The 18,912-nt window shown below is 35.4% G+C and overlaps 2 protein-coding genes across 4 annotated transcripts; both read left to right on the forward strand.

Annotated features, from left to right (window-relative positions):
* Positions 1 to 2,821: 2,821 nt before the first annotated feature.
* LOC132063167 (protein NRT1/ PTR FAMILY 5.5-like) lies at positions 2,822 to 13,231 on the forward strand. Of its 3 annotated transcripts, none has more exons than XM_059455620.1 (6): positions 2,822 to 3,212; positions 3,429 to 3,648; positions 4,461 to 4,843; positions 4,916 to 4,982; positions 5,276 to 5,363; positions 8,817 to 9,701. In XM_059455620.1, exons 2-6 carry the CDS (start codon positions 3,572 to 3,574, stop codon positions 8,862 to 8,864), a joined length of 663 nt encoding a protein of 220 aa, XP_059311603.1. In that variant the 5' UTR covers positions 2,822 to 3,212; positions 3,429 to 3,571; the 3' UTR covers positions 8,865 to 9,701. The 3 variants fall into 3 exon arrangements, 2 of the variants coding, with proteins under 2 accessions (XP_059311603.1, XP_059311602.1); XM_059455619.1 differs by lacking the exon at positions 5,276 to 5,363 and adding an exon at positions 11,928 to 13,231 and having other exon boundaries at positions 2,834 to 3,212; positions 8,817 to 8,933; XR_009416345.1 differs by lacking the exons at positions 4,916 to 4,982; positions 5,276 to 5,363 and adding exons at positions 11,928 to 12,684; positions 12,851 to 13,231 and having other exon boundaries at positions 2,835 to 3,212; positions 8,817 to 8,952.
* A 4,222-nt stretch (positions 13,232 to 17,453) lies between these two features.
* Positions 17,454 to 17,759, forward strand: LOC132061880 (uncharacterized). The gene has a single exon (XM_059454564.1). The coding sequence runs from the start codon at positions 17,454 to 17,456 to the stop codon at positions 17,757 to 17,759; it is 306 nt and encodes a 101-aa protein (XP_059310547.1).
* Positions 17,760 to 18,912: the final 1,153 nt, after the last annotated feature.

The raw sequence follows: 18,912 nt of genomic DNA on the forward strand, positions 1-18,912 counted from the left end.
ACCTATTTTGACCAGTTCAACCCGCCCATTTTTTCTTGACAACATCGAGCTAGAAAAATCACTAGTTCCTGTCATTTTTTGTGCGGATTGCCCTTTAAACGCACTTCTCTTCAAATTATTGGTCTTTAAGTTTTGGCCCTGCTTCTCATTTAATGAAGATTTTTGGGCCAAAGTACCCTAATCTATGATAAGGTTGGTCTACAAAACAAGAGATTCTGGGTTCGAGTCCCAATAAAGTCGATGAATTCGCTGTTTTCTTACCAAAAAAATTCGTAAGGCATGAGTTTAGAAATGAAGTTATGCGTCATAAGTTGTGTAATAACTAATCCGCTCGGCATAAGTTTAGAGAACTTTTCTGTAGGAACTAAGTTATGCCTTGTAAGGCGTAACTTGTGTTGTATTATGATGCAAAATATAAACTTATACCGGCAAATTAGTTATTACACAACTTATGCTGGATACCTTAATTCCTACAGAACGTATCTTTGGATAAGACAAAAATTTCCTTAAACTTATGCCTTGCAAAATTAGGTCATTAGATGAGGGTAGACCGATTTTTACTTGTTTTTTCGATGTCAAGGGTATTCTCGGTCACGTTTTTGTTACTTAAAATGTCGAAGGACAAAAATTAAAGATCATCCATTTGAGGGACAAAAATTAAATACCAACCCAAAATAGGGGCGTTCGCAAAACTAAAGACTCGTTCCCTGTTGCCACAGCCTTTCTTCGGTTTCTTTATCATATCATAATCCTCAAAATTAAATCGGAACCAAATTGATTTATAATCAGATGTTGCTCTCATAATCAGGAGCACCTTTATAATTAACTGAACTTTGATAATGAGGATTACTCCTAACGTGATTTTTCAATAGTGTTTTTGATTATTTTCGAACTTAAACTTGACAAGAGTTATGATCAATCAAAGTCTCATCTTTCTTGAAAACTCAATTGGGTAATACTCATTCAAGAATGCAGTGAAGTTGAATGTGCAGATTTAACCTAAATGTAAACTGTACAAAGTGGAAGTTTTATGCATGATTACTGATAGTGATGCCTTTAAACTGGGATTTCCCAAAATTCAAGTTAGGTTCTGGGTCAAACTCAGTTTTTTTTTTTTAAAAAAAAATTAGGTTAGCTCATTTGGCTTTTTAGTTTTTGTGCATTGACTTCATGATGCAACTTGTCATTTATTTTTCGTTAAAAGAAAAATCACGCCTTTTCTTAATTCAAAAAAATAGCATGTTCTTGGGCATCACTTGGTATTTTGGTAGCATCTTTGTTATTTTTAATAGTACTTGGTTTCATTGGAATCTTACTCAACCTACAAGCTAGGGTCTCGACTACGAGTTGTTTTTTAAAACCAAACCAAACCAAACCAAAATAATTTATACACCAAACATAAAAATCAAATTAGTGATTAAAAGGTATAAAATATTTATAATTATTTATGAAAAACTCAAAACATATAAATTTTACTTTAAATATTCTTTGTCCTATATAATTTACAATTATATAATTGTTTTTAAAGAAAATCACAAAATGTCGAAGTTTTTTATTGTTTGGTTAAAATATTCAACAAAAGCTAATATAATGATTAAAATAAATATTACTAATTAACAAGCCATAAAAGAAAATGACCATAATTAAAAATCGGTCACGTTTTTGTACTTAAAATGTCGAAGGACAAAAATTAAAGATGTATTTTCTCTCAAAAATTAAATACCAAAGAATAGGGGCAACATTATCATTAATTATTTCTTTTGTTGGTGTTAATGTTCTTTGGTTTCTTTATCAGTTATCATAATCATCAGGATATAAAATCTTATTGAATTCAAAATTTATAATCAGATGTTGCTTGAATAATATGATAATAGATAAAAAATTAAAAAAAATTTAAGAAATATTTATAAATTAATTTTTAAATATTTTTATTCTAAAATATTTTAAAAACTTGAATACAAGTGCTATGATCAATCAAAGTCTTCTTTTTTTGAAAACTCAATTGGGTAATACTCAAGTCAAACCAAACCATGTCGGGTTTTTTAAAGTTGAATTTATCGATTTAACCTAAATTAAACTACTACAAAGTCTAAGTACAGTACAAAATATCTACAGATAGGATTGAAATTCAACCTTATTGAAATCAAGAACAACTCAAGCTGAATTAGTTTACACTTTCTGTGTGTCAAACTCAGTTGTTGTTAGTTTTGTTTTTTTTTTTTTTAAATAAAATAAAATTTCTTGGCCTACATTGGGCAATATCTTATTTTCGGGTTGTTTGGCACAACACACTTTACATTTGATGATACTTTTAAGGGAAAAGGGTCAAAAATGCCCGCACTTTCTTAAAAAAAAAATATAGCATAATTTTGAATCACTTGGTATTTTGGTAAAGTTTTCAAATTACTTTTAATGGTACATTGATTTTATTTTAAACCCACTCCTTTTAAAATCGACTAACATAAATAAACAGATAGGATTGAAATTCAACCTAGTAGTTGAAACTAAAGAACAAGTTGAAGCTGGATTTTTTAGGTAGTTTTTTTGGATGTGTGTGTGAAAATGAAATCGGGTTATTTTTGTTCGGGAGTATATTTAAAAACTTTTGGACGGGAGAGGTATTTGTAGACCAAAATTGGAGATATCTTTCTTAAGCCTTTTGTCAGCCAAAGTACAGGGCATTTTTTTTCCCTTTTCCCTACTTTTAAATAACTGCAGTTGGCCGGAGAGAATGTAAATTAGAAGTCATTTCTGTGGAAGTTATTTGCTTGTTAAGAAAGATAATAAGCAAAAGATGACATGTGATGGAACTTCTGGGAAATTATAAGAATGACTGAATGAGTAGTTACTTATTTGAGTTTGAACAAGTCAAGTCAAGTCACTGGCCTCTTTTTTTATGTGACGAAAACAACATATCTTATTTCTCTTACTTAAATGATTCATCTTTATCTGTCTTTTGTCTGTTCTACAAGAGGAAAGTCCACATTTGGACTTAATAGGTTCGTGAGCCAAATGTCAACTGTTAATAAGTTTACTTCGAATATGTAAATACAGCTCATCGAGCTATAAAATTTTATACTGGCAACATCCTTTATATAATACACACACACACATGCACTTCTTCAACAATTGTGCAGGTTTTGTGTGCTTAACTGGTTTTGTTTGAGGCGGTGATACAAGTTCTGAAACAGTGATGGTCTACACCATCTTACGTAATTGTTCCTACTTCCAACATTTTTTTGATTCCAAGACATGTTGAACTCTTTACATATGGGCAATGTGCACCTAACAATGACGGCTCTGGGATAATTCCTACTGTTGCTTATAGTTATTTCATAAGCTTGTTTTAGTTTCTTACGAAGAAATGTTATGCTGGTCATACCTTATCACATGAGATGCTAACGTGTGGTTTTTGACTTTTTTTGCAGCCATTAGTTGGGTTACAGTACCCGTGCACTATGCTCTGTGGATGTTGATGGTGTACTTGACAGATGTATGGAAACTCAAACTCACAGATGCGGCTGCAATTGTCAATGTCTTCCTTGGTTTGTAAAGTATCCCACAGTCAGTCATGATGTTTTCCGATCCGCTCATGGTCTACTTCGCAACTATCCAGTGCTATTGGGTTCTATTTTCGCCTGTTGTGTGGTACGTTATCATTGTTAAATTATTTAATTCTTGCATTCTCTCTGTTATTGGAACTTTTACCTATTTCACAACCGAGCTCTTGGTCCTGTTAGCTTGAGTTAGTTTGCACCATCTTTCCTAACACACCGCATTGCATGAAACATTGAAGGAATTATGGTCAAGCTGTTTGTATTGCCAAATTGGTATTAATTAGTAGAATTCAATAACTCAGTCCTTATGCATTTTAAAAGCCAATTAAAACAGTTAGGATAAATATAACTGGAGATAAACTAGTCCACTTGAAGCTGAAGACTGACTCTCCGTTTGCTATTTACATCTTATTATGGACTAAATCTCTTAAAATTTTGTGTAATAGTAATCTGCTGCAGTTTATGTATCTGTTGCTTCTGTTTTACCATATAAAAAGGGTGGCTCTCTCAAGTTCACAATCTAATAATTTCCATGAAAATTTTCTTCCTGTTTATGTCCATGCATCTTGCATCTTACATTTCCAGTTACTATCTTTTTCCTGGACCTCTAATATATATGATGCAATTCTGTCCGAGACACCTGAAAGAAGCTGGTTAAAATATCTACAAACTGTGATGCTTATATCTCATCCTTTCTGGTGTGAGCTCTAGAATTCCAATTGCTAAAAAAGAATCTCAATTCATACCTCTGTTATACACAATTTTAATGCTTAAAACTCTTAGCCAAATTGGTCTATAAATGGAAATTCACTTTCTACTAAGTCTTGAAAGTTTCTTGTATGTAGGGTATGGGTTTTTTAACAATGTCAACACCACCAGTCCTTGAAAGTTTCTTGTATGTAGGGTATGGGTTTTTTTAACAATGTCAACACCACCAGTCCTTGCTAAGGCTACTGGAACATGCAGTGCTTATCAGCCTGAATGCATTGGCGAAGGCCAGCACATACTCTTCTACATAGCATTGGCTCTGTCTGCCCTCGGGGAAGCTGGTCAAGCAGTAAGCTTCGGGTCTTTCCTAGTTGAGCAACTTGGAGAAAATGCTAGCAGGCCTTCCATCTATTATCTGCATTCCTTTGCAGTGAAACTGTTCAATGTTGCTGCTGTTTTGGGATTTTCATACATATCACCGTGGTCACTTTGGTTTGGCATCCCAGCAATATTTTACACAGTGGCAGCATTTATTTTCTTGAGCAGATGTTGTACCTATAAATATGTTAAACCAGCAGGTAGCCCTATTACTACTTTATTTCGAGTCTTTGCAGCGTCTATCTCCAAACTGTTCTATTGACTGCCTACAGATGGCTCGCAGCTATATAACTTATCTAATCCTGGTACTCAATGCCTGCCTCACACCAATGGCCTGAGGTCTCCCTCGCTCTCTCGTTTTCTGTTTGCTCCTTTGGTTTTGTTTTTGTTTTAGTCTTAAGAAGAATCTCAAGTTTCAGCATGTTTCCTTATTTTGTATGCCATCTTAGTTTTAAAGATCTTTTCTGCTACCCATTTCTACCCTTGTCCTTTGTGAACTGGTGATCTAGAACAGACTCAATAGTTACAAGACAATAGGATATATCCTCTTTGACTGTTTTCTTAATTTCAGTCGATCATGGATATATATGAGAAAATTGTACTAACAAATTATTGCGCAAAACTCAATTCAGGTGTCTAGACAGGGCAGCAATTATCTTGCCTGACCAGACTTTAGAGCAGCAATTGAGGAATAGATGGAGGCTTTGCAGCATTCCTGAGGTTGAAGTTACTAAATTTGTGCACATTCCCAATGTCTATGACCTTCATTCTTGGTGGGATTATGGCTTCTTTGTCAAATACCTACTTTCTAGAGCAAGCGATGACTATGAACAATAAGGTTGGACATCTAAGAGCTCCTCTAGCTGTCTTCCTATGGTTCCAACTAGAAGCAAGAGCACTATTCCCAAAACTATATTACATGTTAGTGAATTGGCTATGGGGTTCAGGAGCAAGACCATCATCTCCTAGAGTAGGGGTTGCAGTATCCCTCATTTTGGGGATATTATGCACTATTACAGCTGTGAAAGTAGAGTCAAGAAGACTCATTATGGTAAAGAGCTATAGATTAGCAGGCGAGACTGACGATAAAATTCTGACGAGTGTATTCTAGTTGCTTCCGCAGTATCTCCTCCTCGGGGCAGTAGACGGGATGTTTGGAAAGAGCTTGAGTAATTACTACAATAGTTACTTTGAGCCCATATGTGCCTCGTACATGCTCACTGCCGTCAATTTAATGCACGGGTTAGGATGTATAAGCAACATTCTGTTAGTGTACATAGTGGGTAAGGTTAGTCAGAGGGGAAATAAACTAAGTTGGTTTTAGGATACTCTGAATGAGAGTCGATTTGATAAGTATTACTGGACTCTGTCCTGGCTATTAGCTATTGCATTTGTTTCGTTTGGTGTCATTAGTCTGGGGTATAGTGGCAAGAGAGTCATGGAAGAAGAACGAACAGTTTACGTGGATCGAAGTGTTGACGTGGTTGGGGGTGAAGCAATTTATTCGATGACAATGACATATACAATAGGAAACAGGGCTTCTTTTGGGCTCTGATGATATGTTCATAGGGAATGATGGTGGCAGTACCACAGTACTGACTGTTGTTTCTCTTGTGCTGCGAGGATGAATATGATTACAGGACCTGCTGAAGCTCATTCCATATCTTGTGTAGTAAAGAACTAACTTTTGTAATCTTCTTCATCCTTAAACAAAGAGTTGATTGACGTTCCTTTATGTCATAACTGTTTTTGTAATCATGCTCCTGTATGTAAACTTGCACTTTCAGCAATATAACTTTGAAGTGATCCAGTCTTTGACAGCCATGGAAACACGTACTGCAAGGATTTCTATCGACCCATTAATCATGTCATTTCCTTTTACCCAAACTAATGATGCAAGAGAAACTTGATACTCTTCTACACATTGGTTCGAATTTGTTGTTCAACTATATGTATAATTGGGAACTGAACTTCAGAATCACTAAGATGTTCTTCTTGACTCTCGTTCTATTCTTTTTGGCGCTGGGATTTTCTCACTCAGTGGCCAGCTGCATTGCAGTTAAACTGAAGAAAAATAGGACACCTGCTTGTCTTTCTTTCGATGATTTGTTTTGTGGTTTAGATTTAAGTTACTTTCCAGCACCACAAGGAATTATGACTTTTCTTCATCTTTCATACTTCACTTTCTCTCAAATTAGGTGTTCATTAATTGGTATATTGAGAAGAAAGTGCTTCTTTCTGTTATTTGGCTGTGGTACTTCGCCTATAAATTCACTCATGTTTGCCCCCAGGGATTTGGTATAGTGGTAAGAGCCCAGCGTTGTGTGTGTTAGATGCACATCATGAGTTCGCATGGGACGTTGCAATTGTTTTTCTGCAAGAAAATTGATGCAACTGGACAGCGTTTTTACGGAAGTGTCAGCTTATGATGATCACCTCTCTTTTTAATAGTTGTAATTCCAGTCAATATTCTCCAGTCATAAAGCCATTAGGTGGAGACCAAAATGAAGATTTGCAGTAAAATGTAAATCCAGGACTTTTATCTTTATAAAGAAATGAAAACAGCTTAACAGATGATCGTTATAAAAGGTTGCCAGCAAAACGGATATGCAGCATATGTATGTGACAGGTTTAAACAAATTAGGTAGGCATAATACATAAACAGGCCCTCAAACTTGCTTTTTCTTTTGTTTCTTTTTTCATGGCTTTCTAGTTTTGTTTACTGCCTCCGTCAATTTATTTGTCTGGTTTTGACTTACACTAGTTTAATAAAGTAAAAAAAGACTTTTGAATCTTGTATTTTTAAACTAAAGATATGTAGAATGTATCAAAATGTCCTTTAATCTTGTAGCCTTAAACATGTCATATGAAACCTTGAAATTAAAGAGTTGCGAAAAAAGGAAGAGGCATTCATCTTAAAACGGACTAAAAGGAAAGTAAGACAAATAAATTGAAACGGAGGAAGTACTTGTTATATTTGGTAAACTCAAAAAAAAAAAAAAAAAAAAAGGACAGTATGATGCACAAAGCATCCCGGGTGTGATCTTTGGTATACTCATTTAACATATTTTAGTTTCTCTGTATAAGAAATACTGCATGATGCAACTTATAATAAATACTGCATGATGCAACTTGTCATTTAAAAGAAAATCATGCCTTTTCTTAATTCGAATTGCATGTACGTATTTCATCATCACCTGGTATTTTGTTAGCTTGATCTAGAGAATAAGAAAGTGTCTCTTAGGAGTTGCCAAATGTACTTTTGAACAAAGTACCTATCTTTGAGACGCTTTATACTTTGTTCCATTGAAATTCTGCTTAACCTCTGGCAAGTCTAATAAGTACATTACAAATGATCTAAAAATGGGATTGGAACTAACTGCTGATAAAACTCTTTCCTCTTATAGAAATCAAGCACAGCTGACGCTGAATTTGTTTACACTTTACAGTTGATGGTATTTCAAATAATTGCAATAGGGAAGAAAATGCACAAATATGATCTATGATGTCATTTCTTGGAATGAACTATAAGAATGAGTAGCTCCTGATTTGGATTTGAACAAATCAAGTCAATGGCCTCTTTTTATATGATGACAACAGTATATCTTATTTCTCTTTCTTAATGATTCATCTTTATCCGTCTTTTGTCTGTTCTACACAAGAGAAAAGTCCACCTTTGGACTTAGTAGGTTGGCGGGCAGAATGTCAACTGTTAATTAAGTTTACCACAGATATGGACATATAACTCATTCATTTACTTGAGTACTGCAACATCCTTTATATACATATGCACACCTATACCCTCTGCAATAATTCCAGCATTTTGCAGGTTTTGTAATGCACTTGACCTACATTCTGCTTAACTAATTTTTACTTGAGGCGGTGGTACAAGTTCTAAGACAATGATGGTTTACAGAATGTTACGTAATTTTCCAACTTCAAACATTTTTATTAGCTGTGTTTGATTATAAAGTCGATATAGCAGCTTTTGATTTCATTATCTGTCGAACTTTTTACATCTTGGTGATATGCAACTAACAGTGACAGCTTAGGATAATTCCTACTGTTGCTTATAGTTTTGTTTAGTTTCTTATGAAGATATGTTATGCTGGTCATACCTTCTTATTCATGAGATGCTAACATGTAGTTTTTTGAATTTCCTTGTTGTTGTAGCCATTGGTTGGGCTTCAATACCCCTGCTATATACTCTGTGGATGTTGATGGTGTACTTGACAGATGTATGGAAGATCAATCTCACAGATGCAGCTGCAATTGTCAATGTCTTCCTTGGTTTGCTAACAATCCTACAGTTAGTCATGCTGTTTTCAGCTCATGGTTTATTCGGCAACTATCCAGTGTTAATGGGTTCTATTTTCGCCTGTTGTGTGGTATACTATCATAGTTAAATTATTTAATTCCTGCATTCTCTTTCTGTACTTTGGAACGTTTACTCATTTTGTAATTGTCCCGAGCTTTTCGCCCTGTTAGCTTGAGTTAGTTTGCGCCGTCTTTCCTAACAATTCATTTGCATGAAGCACATTTGAAGGAAACATGGTCAAGCTGCTTGTCTGCAGTGATTGACGTCCATAGATCTCACAACAAGCTAATGGGGAAAGATGTCCCTTAACTACTATAGTAATATATGCTTTGCAGATGTCCCTCATAATCTAGCAATTTCCCATGACAATTTTCTTTGTTTTTGTGTCCATGCATCAAATCATCATTTTGTATATTTCCAATTACTATGATCTCTTTCCTGAATCTCTATATGTACAACGCACTTCTGTTTTCCACAATTTTGTTTGAGAAATGTTGAGTTTGAGTAAAAGTAGACCAGATATTACCTTGGAACACTATACTGAGCTACCACTACTATATTCAGTTTTAGTCTTCCATGAGACATTGTTTCTTGTGCTAAATTCGGATTTGTTTCATCAGTTAGCTCAAAACTTTAATGCTTGAACTATTTTTATACCAGAGAAAGCTGCCAGTGTGAACTCTACGAAATTGATATATAATTGGAAATTCACTTTCTACTAAGTTTTGAAGGTTTCTTGTATGTAGGGCATGGGGTTTTTAACGATGTCAACACCACCAGTCCTTGCTAAGGCTACTGGAACATGCAGTGTAACAGCACACGTGCAGTGCAGCACTTAGCAGTTCCTGAAAATTAGGATAATTCAAGTTCAGTTAATTTAGGCTTTAGTTAGAGTTGTTCACTCACGTTTATCTGCTCCTATTTTCTAGGAGTTAGCTTAGCACAATCTGGAGTCTTTGCTTTGTATATAAACTCCATTGCTGGTTCATTAATAAATATACCTTTTCCTTCTGATTCTCTGCATTTATATGGTATCAGTTTAACATGAAAATACTTAAGTTTTAAAGAGTACCTGTCCAAAATCATTTTTTATGTATATTTTTTTCTTCTCTCACCACACAAATGGCCGACTCTTCTGTGGTTCACTGGAAGGCAGTTAAACGTATCCTTCGGTATCTTAAAGAAACACCCCAGTATGGTATTCATATTTCCCCACAGAAATCAACTAATCTCTATGCCTATGCTGATGCTGATTGGGCGGGCGATATTAATGATCGCCGCTCAATCTCTGGTTACATTGTTTATCTAGGCACGACCCCTATTTCCTGGTGTTCTCGTAAACAACCAACTGTCTCCCGCTCCTCCACTGAGGCTGAGTATCGGGCGGTTGCTTCAGCCGTGTCAGAAACAAACTGGGTCACCCACTTGCTCAAGGATCTTCATGTGCCGCTCCCTGCAGCTCCTGTAATACTTTGCGATAACGTTGGGGTAACGTACATTGCTGAAAACCCAGTACATCATACAAAAATGAAGCACCTTGAAGTTGATATCCACTTTGTTCGCAACCAAGTCCGCAATGGCCTAGTCCGGGTATCACATGTTCACTCCGCTGATCAAATTGCAGATCCGCTCACCAAACCATTGTCCATTGCCAGTTGTCCAGCGCATGCTTCCCAAGTTATCTCTTCACACACCTAACTTGAGGGGGTGTATTTACAGCACACGTGCAGTGCAGCACATTAGCAGTTCCTGAAAAGTGGTAACAGAATAATTCAAGTTCAGTTAATTTAGGCTTTAGTTAGAGTTGTTCACTTTCACGTTTATCTGCTCTATTTTCTGAGGAGTTAGCTCTAGTATATTTACAATCTGGAGTCTTTGCTTTGTATATAAACTCCATTGCTGGTTCATTAATAAATATACCTTTTCCTTCTGATTCTCTGCATTTATACAGTGCTTATCAGCCTGAATGTATTGGTGAAGGCCAGCGCATACTCTTCTACATAGCATTGGCTCTGTTTGCTCTTGGGGCAACTGGTCAAGCAGTAAGCTTAGGCGCTTTCATCTCTGAGCAACTTGAAGAAAATGCTAACACACCTTGTATCTGGTTTCTGCATCCTTTTATGGTGATGCTGTTCAAAGCTGCTGCTGTTTTGAGATCTTCATGCATATCACCATGGTCACTTTTCTTTGGTGTCCCAGCAATATGTTACACAGTGGGAGCATTTATTTTCTTGAGCGGATGTTGTACCTATAAATATGTTAAACCAGGAGGTAGTCCAATCACTACTCTATTTCGGGTCTTTGCAGCATCTATCTCAAAGTTATTCTATCGACTGCCTACAGATGCCTCGCAGCTATATGACTTATCTGAACCTGGTATACTGCCTCACACCGATGGCCTGAGGTCCTCTCTCGCTCTCTCATCATCTGTGTTTCGCCGCATTTGTATTTACCTTAATCTTAAGAAGCATATCGAGTTTCACATGTTTCTTTATTTTGTATGCCATCTTAGTTTTAAAGATCTTTTCTGATGTTTATTTTTAATTATTTCTATCCATCTCTACCAATATATAGTAAGAGCCAAGATGGGGTTCGAAAAATTGTTCTCTTTGATTATATATAAAACGTTGTAAGTGAAAATTATTCGTTACATTTTATATATATACGTTATTGATTTTTTAACTTACCTTTGTTATAAATCCTTTGTTTAAATCCTGGCTCCACCACTGATCTCTACCCTTGTCCATTGTGAACTGGTGATCTAGAACAGACTCAGCTGTTACAAGGCAATAGGATATATCCTCATTGACGTTTTTCTTAATTTCAGCCTATTATGGATATATATGAGAAAATTGTACTAACAAATTATTGTGCAAAACTCAATTTAGGTGTCTCGATAAGGCAGCAATTATTTTGCCTGATCAGGCTCTAGAGCTGCAACTGAGGAATAGATGGAGGCGTTGCAGCGTTGCTGAGATTGAAGTTACTAAATTTGCAATTCGGACATTCCCAATGTCCATGACCTACATTCGTGGTGGTTTCATGGCTTCCTTGTCATATACCTACTTTCTAGAGCAAGCAAATACTATGAACAATAAGGTTGGACACCTAAGAGTTCCTCTAGTTGTCTTCCTATGGTTCCAACTAGAAACAATAGAACAATTTCCAAAACTATATCACAAGTTTGTGAGTTTGCTATGGGGTTCAGAAGCAAAACCATCATCTCCTAGAGTTGGGGTTGCAGTATCCATCCTTTTGGGGATATTATGCACTATTACAGCTGCAAAAGTGGAGTCAAGAAGACTCGCTGTGGTAAAGAGCTATGGTTTAGCAGGCGAGACCGATGAAAAAATTCCAATGACTGTGTTCTGGTTGCTTCCACAGTATCTCCTTCTTGGGGCAGTAGACGGGATGTTTAATAAGAGCTTTGGGAAATTACTACAGTAGCTACTTTGAGCCAACATCTGGCTCATACATGCTCACTACGTGCAATGTGATGCACGGGTTAGGATGTATAAGCAACATTGTTTAGTGTACATAGTGAGTAGGGTTAGTCAGAGTGGAAATAGACTAAGTTGGTTTCAGGATACCCTGAATAAGAGTCGAGTTGATAAGTATTACTCGACTCTGTCCTGGCTATTAGCTATTGCATTTGTTTTGTTTGTTGTCATCAGTCTGTGGCATGCTTACAGGCGATCAAAAGAAGAAGGACAAGCAGTTTACGTGGAACGAAGTGTTGTCATCATTGGGGGTGAACTAATTTATCAGATGACATATACTGTGGGAAACAGGCGCAGTAACACCATCATTGACATGCTTCCTCCTTTTGGGCTCTGATGATATGGCAGTGGTAACACAATACTAGCTGTTGTTTCTCTTGTGCTGCGAGGATGAATGTGATTACAGGACCTGCTGATATATCTTGTGTAGTAAAGAACTACCTTTTGTTATCTTCTTCATCCTTCGTAAGCTTTAACAAAGAGTTGATTGCACTTTCCTGTATTTCGTAACTTTTTTTGTGAGCATGTTCCTCTCTGTATATTTACACTTCTAGCAATGTAATTTTGAATTTTGAAATGATCCAGTATTTGAATGCCATGGAAATGAGTACTGTAAGGATTTGTGTCAACCCATCAATCATGATATTCCCTTTTACGCAAACTAACTAACGATGCGAGGAACACTTGATAGTCATTAAGGAACTCTGCTCATTGGTTTGAATTTGTTGTCCAAGTATATGTATAATTGGGGCCTGAACTTCAGATTAATAGTATGTCCTTGACCCTCATTCTATTATTTTTTGCTCTGGGGTTTTGTTTCATTCAGTAGCCAGCTCTTTCATTGCAGTTAAACTGAGGAAAAGTAGACATCACATAGGATAACATCTGATTGTCTTTCTTTAACTGATTTATTGTGTGGTTTAGATTTTAAGTTACTCCAGCACCACAGGGAGTTTTGACTTTTTATTCACCTTTTATGCTTCACTTCTCTGAAATTGTGTGTAATAATTCTAGAAGAGAAAGTGATTCTTTCAGTCATTTCGTTTGGTTGTGGCACTGCATTCATTCATCTTTAAGACATTTGTGCCTGTTTTATCTCTTCTTTTTATTTGATGTCTGTTAAAATTTTGAGAGGAAGAAAATGCGAATGTACTATAGTGCAAGTACAGCAATGTATTATAGTTTCATTTGAGCACAGAAACGTTATTTTTTAAAAAGTCTTATTTTTCTCAATAAAAAAAGTGGTGTGTAGTTGCCAAACCTTCGTCGTGGTTGATTTGATAAAATAAGTCTTGAGTGTGGAGTAGTAGAAGCTTCTCTATTTTTCATAAAAGCAAAGAGTAAAAAATTGTGTTTGCCCAAAACACTTTTGAGAAAGAAAAAAAACACTTAGAAGCACTTTCTAAAAGCTATGTCAAATACTAATTGCTACTCAAAATTGTTTTTTAAATTAATTACAAACACAATGTCATTATTTTTCAAGTCAAATTCTTTTTGAAAACACTTTTGCCTCCGTTTGACTTGCCAAACCTTTGCTCAAAATAAACTAATTAAGCTTGGTCAAATAGGCTATTACTCTTTGTTTCTCTTGGAGCCAAAGATTTGCCTAGATTTCTGTCTATAGAATCAGGGTTATTGATCTCCAGAGGGGGGAAAGTGGAGGACTAACTCTGTCTAATATTTTACTTTGAAATGTTTGTACTTAAAGGGGGTTGATTGCATATAATGTTTGATCAAATATTATTGCAATTTACCTGCTGAGTTCATCACCAGGGGGATTATGTTTTTCCTATTAAAACTATCATCTATTTCGAAGAGATGACATTTTCTCATTATATTATCCTATGGTGTAATTCTCCACTATTAACCATCACAATCAGCACCTCGTAATTTACCTTAGATCACGTATTCCTTTATCTGATGTTTATTTTTAATTATTTCTATGAGATCCTTTTACTTTAATGACATGTAAATATGTGTTCGTGTTTACTGGGGAAAATACACCATTTGACTTTTAAGTAGCCGATGGGCAGAATGTCAACGAATTGTTTCTCTTTGATTATGGCAGATATAAAACGTTGCCATTCCCAAATACTAATGATCTCAATGCCATTACTAATATTATCCTTCCCATACTTGTGATTTCTGTAGACAGCACGATTTGGAGCAGAAGTACTCCATTTTTGGGGTTCAGTTTTACTATCAATTATTTTGGTGTCCCAAAGGTGAGTTGTGAAGACTTGACTTTGATGAAAAGCCATGGTTCTGTATTATCCAAGTGTCACTAGAATTCCAATGACTAATTACTGGCTACTACAGCAAATACTTTCAGTCTCATTGTCCCAATACATGGTCTATTTCAGCAATTCTATACACGGCCTTTTCATTAGTCACTCACCTAACAACTGCTAGTACTCCACTATTCTTCTTCTTTTTTTTTTTTTTTTTTTTTTTTTTTTTTGGTTGGTAATAATTGAAGACATAATAATCCTGAGAGAGTAGTAAATTTTGTTGCCATAAAGCATAAATGCAGAACTGCTTTTGAAAACGAATTAATGTGAAATGGAAAAGTGAGGAGAGAAAATAGTACTCCCTCCGTCCCAAAATAAGTGTCACTTAACAAAAAAAGAAAAAATAGCATTAAAGAAGTAGTCCTCTTTAATATTGTTCAATTCTCAAAAAACATCTAATGAATAGGATAGTTTAGTTAAACTCCACATTATATTTTATTGATTTCTTAATGGGCGTGATTTTTACTAAGGTGACAATTATTTTGGAACATGGGAGTATTTTAAAAAAGGAGGAACTAATCCCATAGGTGCCTATACAGTCCTACTGCTCTTAATTCGCTTGTCCAAGGAGTTAGTGAGATGTCTTTATTGTGCAAACTTTTTTACTAATTTCTTGTTCAAGAATCAGCAAACAAAGACACACTTTTTCGACCAACTAATAAGTACCAATAAGTACGAAATGTAGACCTTTCGGTTGACATTAATCTACATTACAATTTACAATTTTGATTATGATAGCGAGCCAGCTGCCCAGCAGCGTTAAGCCAGGTGAGAGGCACTTCTCAAGATGTAGGCTCCAGCAGAATCAAATTATTCTGAGAGTAGTGACCAAATAGGCAACTATAGTGTAGGAGGACCTAAAATACTAAGTGAAAATGAGTACTGTAAACATAACATAATTTTATGTTTTCAGAAAATTCAATTATATACATAATTTAATTCAGAAGATGCTGGTAGTGGTTGGTCTGCATTTAACCATTCTGTGAAGCATTTAGATTTAGAACATGAGCTGTATTGTACATGAATACTGCTGGAAAGACAACTTTAGTTTAAAGGTTGTATGAAAGTTGATTTCTACCCCTTGATGTGGTTGGTGGGACGGTAGAAAACTTTTTACGCTTATCCAGATCCAACATCAACTTTGAGCTGTAAAAATGGAGAATTTTTTGACATGAATCCAAACTATTCGGAGCGGTGAAAAGTTAATTTCTTGTGACTGGTGTCACTGGTTTTCCTTTTCTCCTTTATCTTTTCTTTAATTTTTAGTCTATTCTGTTCTTGTTGGACACCTTTGGTTTTCATGTACTTGGTTGTTGTTAAAGACAATTTAATGTCATCAACGCTCAACGAATAAGAACGGCTAGCGACATTTAAGATACCAAAGGATTCGTGACAATAATTAAGCTGTACGTAGAATCGTTTAAATTCCTACTCCAAACTACCCTGTGACACCTGTCTAGCTTAGCATTTCGGGTTCGGTGGATTTAATATATTCTCTTCAATTTATATGACTCTATTTCCTTTTAAATAGGTTATTATATTTATGAAAAAAAATGATTCCTTTTCAAAAGTTACCTAGAGTTTTAGGGGTCGTTTGGTTGGGAAACAAGTTATTCTGGAATTAGTTATTCCATCCTCTCACAAAAATAAAATAATACTACAATTCCGGGATAACTAATTTTGAGATTAGTTATACCGTGATTATATTCCAACCAAATGTGGTATAAGGCGGTACTAAATTTTATCCCAAGATAATTTTATCTCAAAAATATTTTTCCTCATCCATCGTAGCAAACGACTCCTTATATATAGTAACAAAATAAAGTTAGTACTATAAAACTCTAATGGGGTTAAGGTTTTCAATATTGGTTTGGTCAAAGAATATGGAGAAGAAAATAAGTTGAACAACTGATTTGACAGTTCATACTAGATTATTCGTTCAGACAAAGAATTTCTTCAATATTTTTTTATTTCTAGGCTTTCTTCTTTAAGAAAAAAATAATAAGGCCTGGACTTTAAGGAACCTAAATAAATATAAATTCTTACGTTTTATAGTTGAATAATATTTCTATCAACAACACTAATACAGAAATGAGTTGACTGTTAAGTATATGTCACATATAAACGAGTATTTGGAAAGAAATAACATGAAAAGGTTAAATTAAACAAGTACAAAATAATTAAACGGAATGTTAATTATGTTAAGAAAATCTAAAAATGAAGATCTACTTCAAAGGGGGGTAAGTTGGAAGCTAAATAACATTTTTTTAATGCCATTAAATACGGACCGTACCAAGGTAGACTATATATAACTTTATCAAAAGAAAAGAACAAAGAAAGAGAAATAGAAGTAAAAGAGATCGACAAGGAATTGCCCGCCTTATAACTTTTAATAAAGTGAGTGAAAATCTTAAAAATTTGAGATTCAAAATCAATAAAGAGAACAAATACTAAATTACATGCCAATAAGAAATTACGTATATTCGATTGAATAATTGAGTCGCGCCACAGAACTAGAGAGAGAGAATTATGTCCCCTGACTCCCATGTTCTCAACAAAATAGGAGGGTGAACAAATTGAATGCTCATGAATGTTTCTATTCCCTCATACTCCAACTCTATATAACCACCCAAACACCCTGCACAAATACTCACATCAAAACTTGACTTCAACAAGCAAAATTATAAACTAACAAAAAACCATGGCTTCTTCATCCAAGACTGTGATCATGGCTCTTCTCATGATTATTATAACAGTGTCAATTGGACAAGCCACAGCAGCTCGTCGTCTTCAACAGGCTGGTGGTTTCCCTGGCGGTTTTCCTTCATTCCCTATGCCTATCACCCCATTTCCTAGTACTCCATCAGCTGGTGGTTTTCCATCATTCCCTATGCCTACCACTCCATTTCCTAGTACTCCATCAGCTGGTGGTGGCTTGCCTAATATATTTCCTCCATTTCCACCATCTTCATTCCCCACTACCCCTGCACAGACCACTACTCCTTGAAATGCATGCTATAGAGGACTTGGCCTAATCTACCTCTTCCGATGCAAGTGTGTTACAATGTTGTGTTACATGTCAGTGTTATTAACTTCTAATTATCTATTTACGTCATTACGTGTGCCTCTATTACTATTTAATTAAATTGCTTAGTGAAGCAATTGTCAGTTAATGTGTTTTGATTTATGCATCTTAGGCCTAAGCTTTGTACTCGTTAATCCCTTCAATACTAGCTTGATTATGATAAATGAAAAAATAATTAGCGGTTTCTAATTATTCCTGTTTTTTTATACTCCGTATCTTCTTTTTATTACCTACCTTTATGAGTAACGCCATAGTCTCGGTGTTACATTTGTAGATAGAGGATTCCCATTAGTTTATGGATGGGGTAACATTTTCTTTTCCGCCTAATCCAACGTTTTCAAGCTTTCAATTTATGTCTATAGAGTCTATTGGGGTTCCAGTTTTTTTTTTTTTTTTAAAAAAAAAAGACTAACAGAAAACTAATAACGGTCATTGAATAGCCAATAAAATGTTCACTTAGTCCACATCAGTCCGGCATTTATTTGTTTGACCAAAAAAGATGATATTAAGATCTAATGAGACTTCTTTCATTTGACCCCCCTGGCCCGCAGCACATGGGTCAATTTCCCGTACCATTTTTAGAAACTCAATTACGATATTGCTAAAGAAAAAATGGAACTGCTTAACTCTGTAAAATAAAAAAATAAAAACTTGAATCTAACTCAACCCCAAAAATTAATTCATGAGGGCTAACTCCATATAAGAAAATCACCCATCTCCTTAATTACCGATGTGGGACTTTTTCATTCTTCGACAAACTCAACCTCTAGCTCATGGACTACTAAAAAGTTACTATTTTCCTAAGCCTGTTATCCGGGCCGGTTAACCGGTAACCAAAATAGGTAAAATCGACAGAAATTAATTTTGATATAGATTGTGAAAACCATAGTATACCGTAGGGTTACGGTTTATTTGAATTTGAACCGCTAACCGGAAGCGGCCAACCGGTTAACCGGTAAAATTTTAAAAAAAATATGGGCGAATATAGACGTTATTGGGCCGTTGCCCAACGGTCCAAATTTATTTTTGGCCGTTGGCAATGGCCAAAAAGCTCATTTTTGGCCCCCCTCCACCT

The sequence above is a fragment of the Lycium ferocissimum genome, chromosome 7 (assembly GCF_029784015.1).
Source record: "Lycium ferocissimum isolate CSIRO_LF1 chromosome 7, AGI_CSIRO_Lferr_CH_V1, whole genome shotgun sequence".
Taxonomy (NCBI): domain Eukaryota; kingdom Viridiplantae; phylum Streptophyta; class Magnoliopsida; order Solanales; family Solanaceae; genus Lycium; species Lycium ferocissimum.

Bases quoted from the DNA above. Each gene is read 5' to 3' on its own strand.
- LOC132063167 (XM_059455619.1), top strand. From the start codon at position 3,572: ATGATGTTTTCCGATCCGCTCATGGTCTACTTCGCAACTATCCAGTGC. The intron at 4,844-4,915 runs GTAGCCCTATTA...GACTGCCTACAG, and splicing joins TAAATATGTTAAACCAGCAG to ATGGCTCGCAGCTATATAAC. The intron at 4,983-8,816 runs GTCTCCCTCGCT...TTGTTGTTGTAG, and splicing joins CCTCACACCAATGGCCTGAG to CCATTGGTTGGGCTTCAATA.
- LOC132061880 (XM_059454564.1), top strand. From the start codon at position 17,454: ATGGCTTCTTCATCCAAGACTGTGATCATGGCTCTTCTCATGATTATT.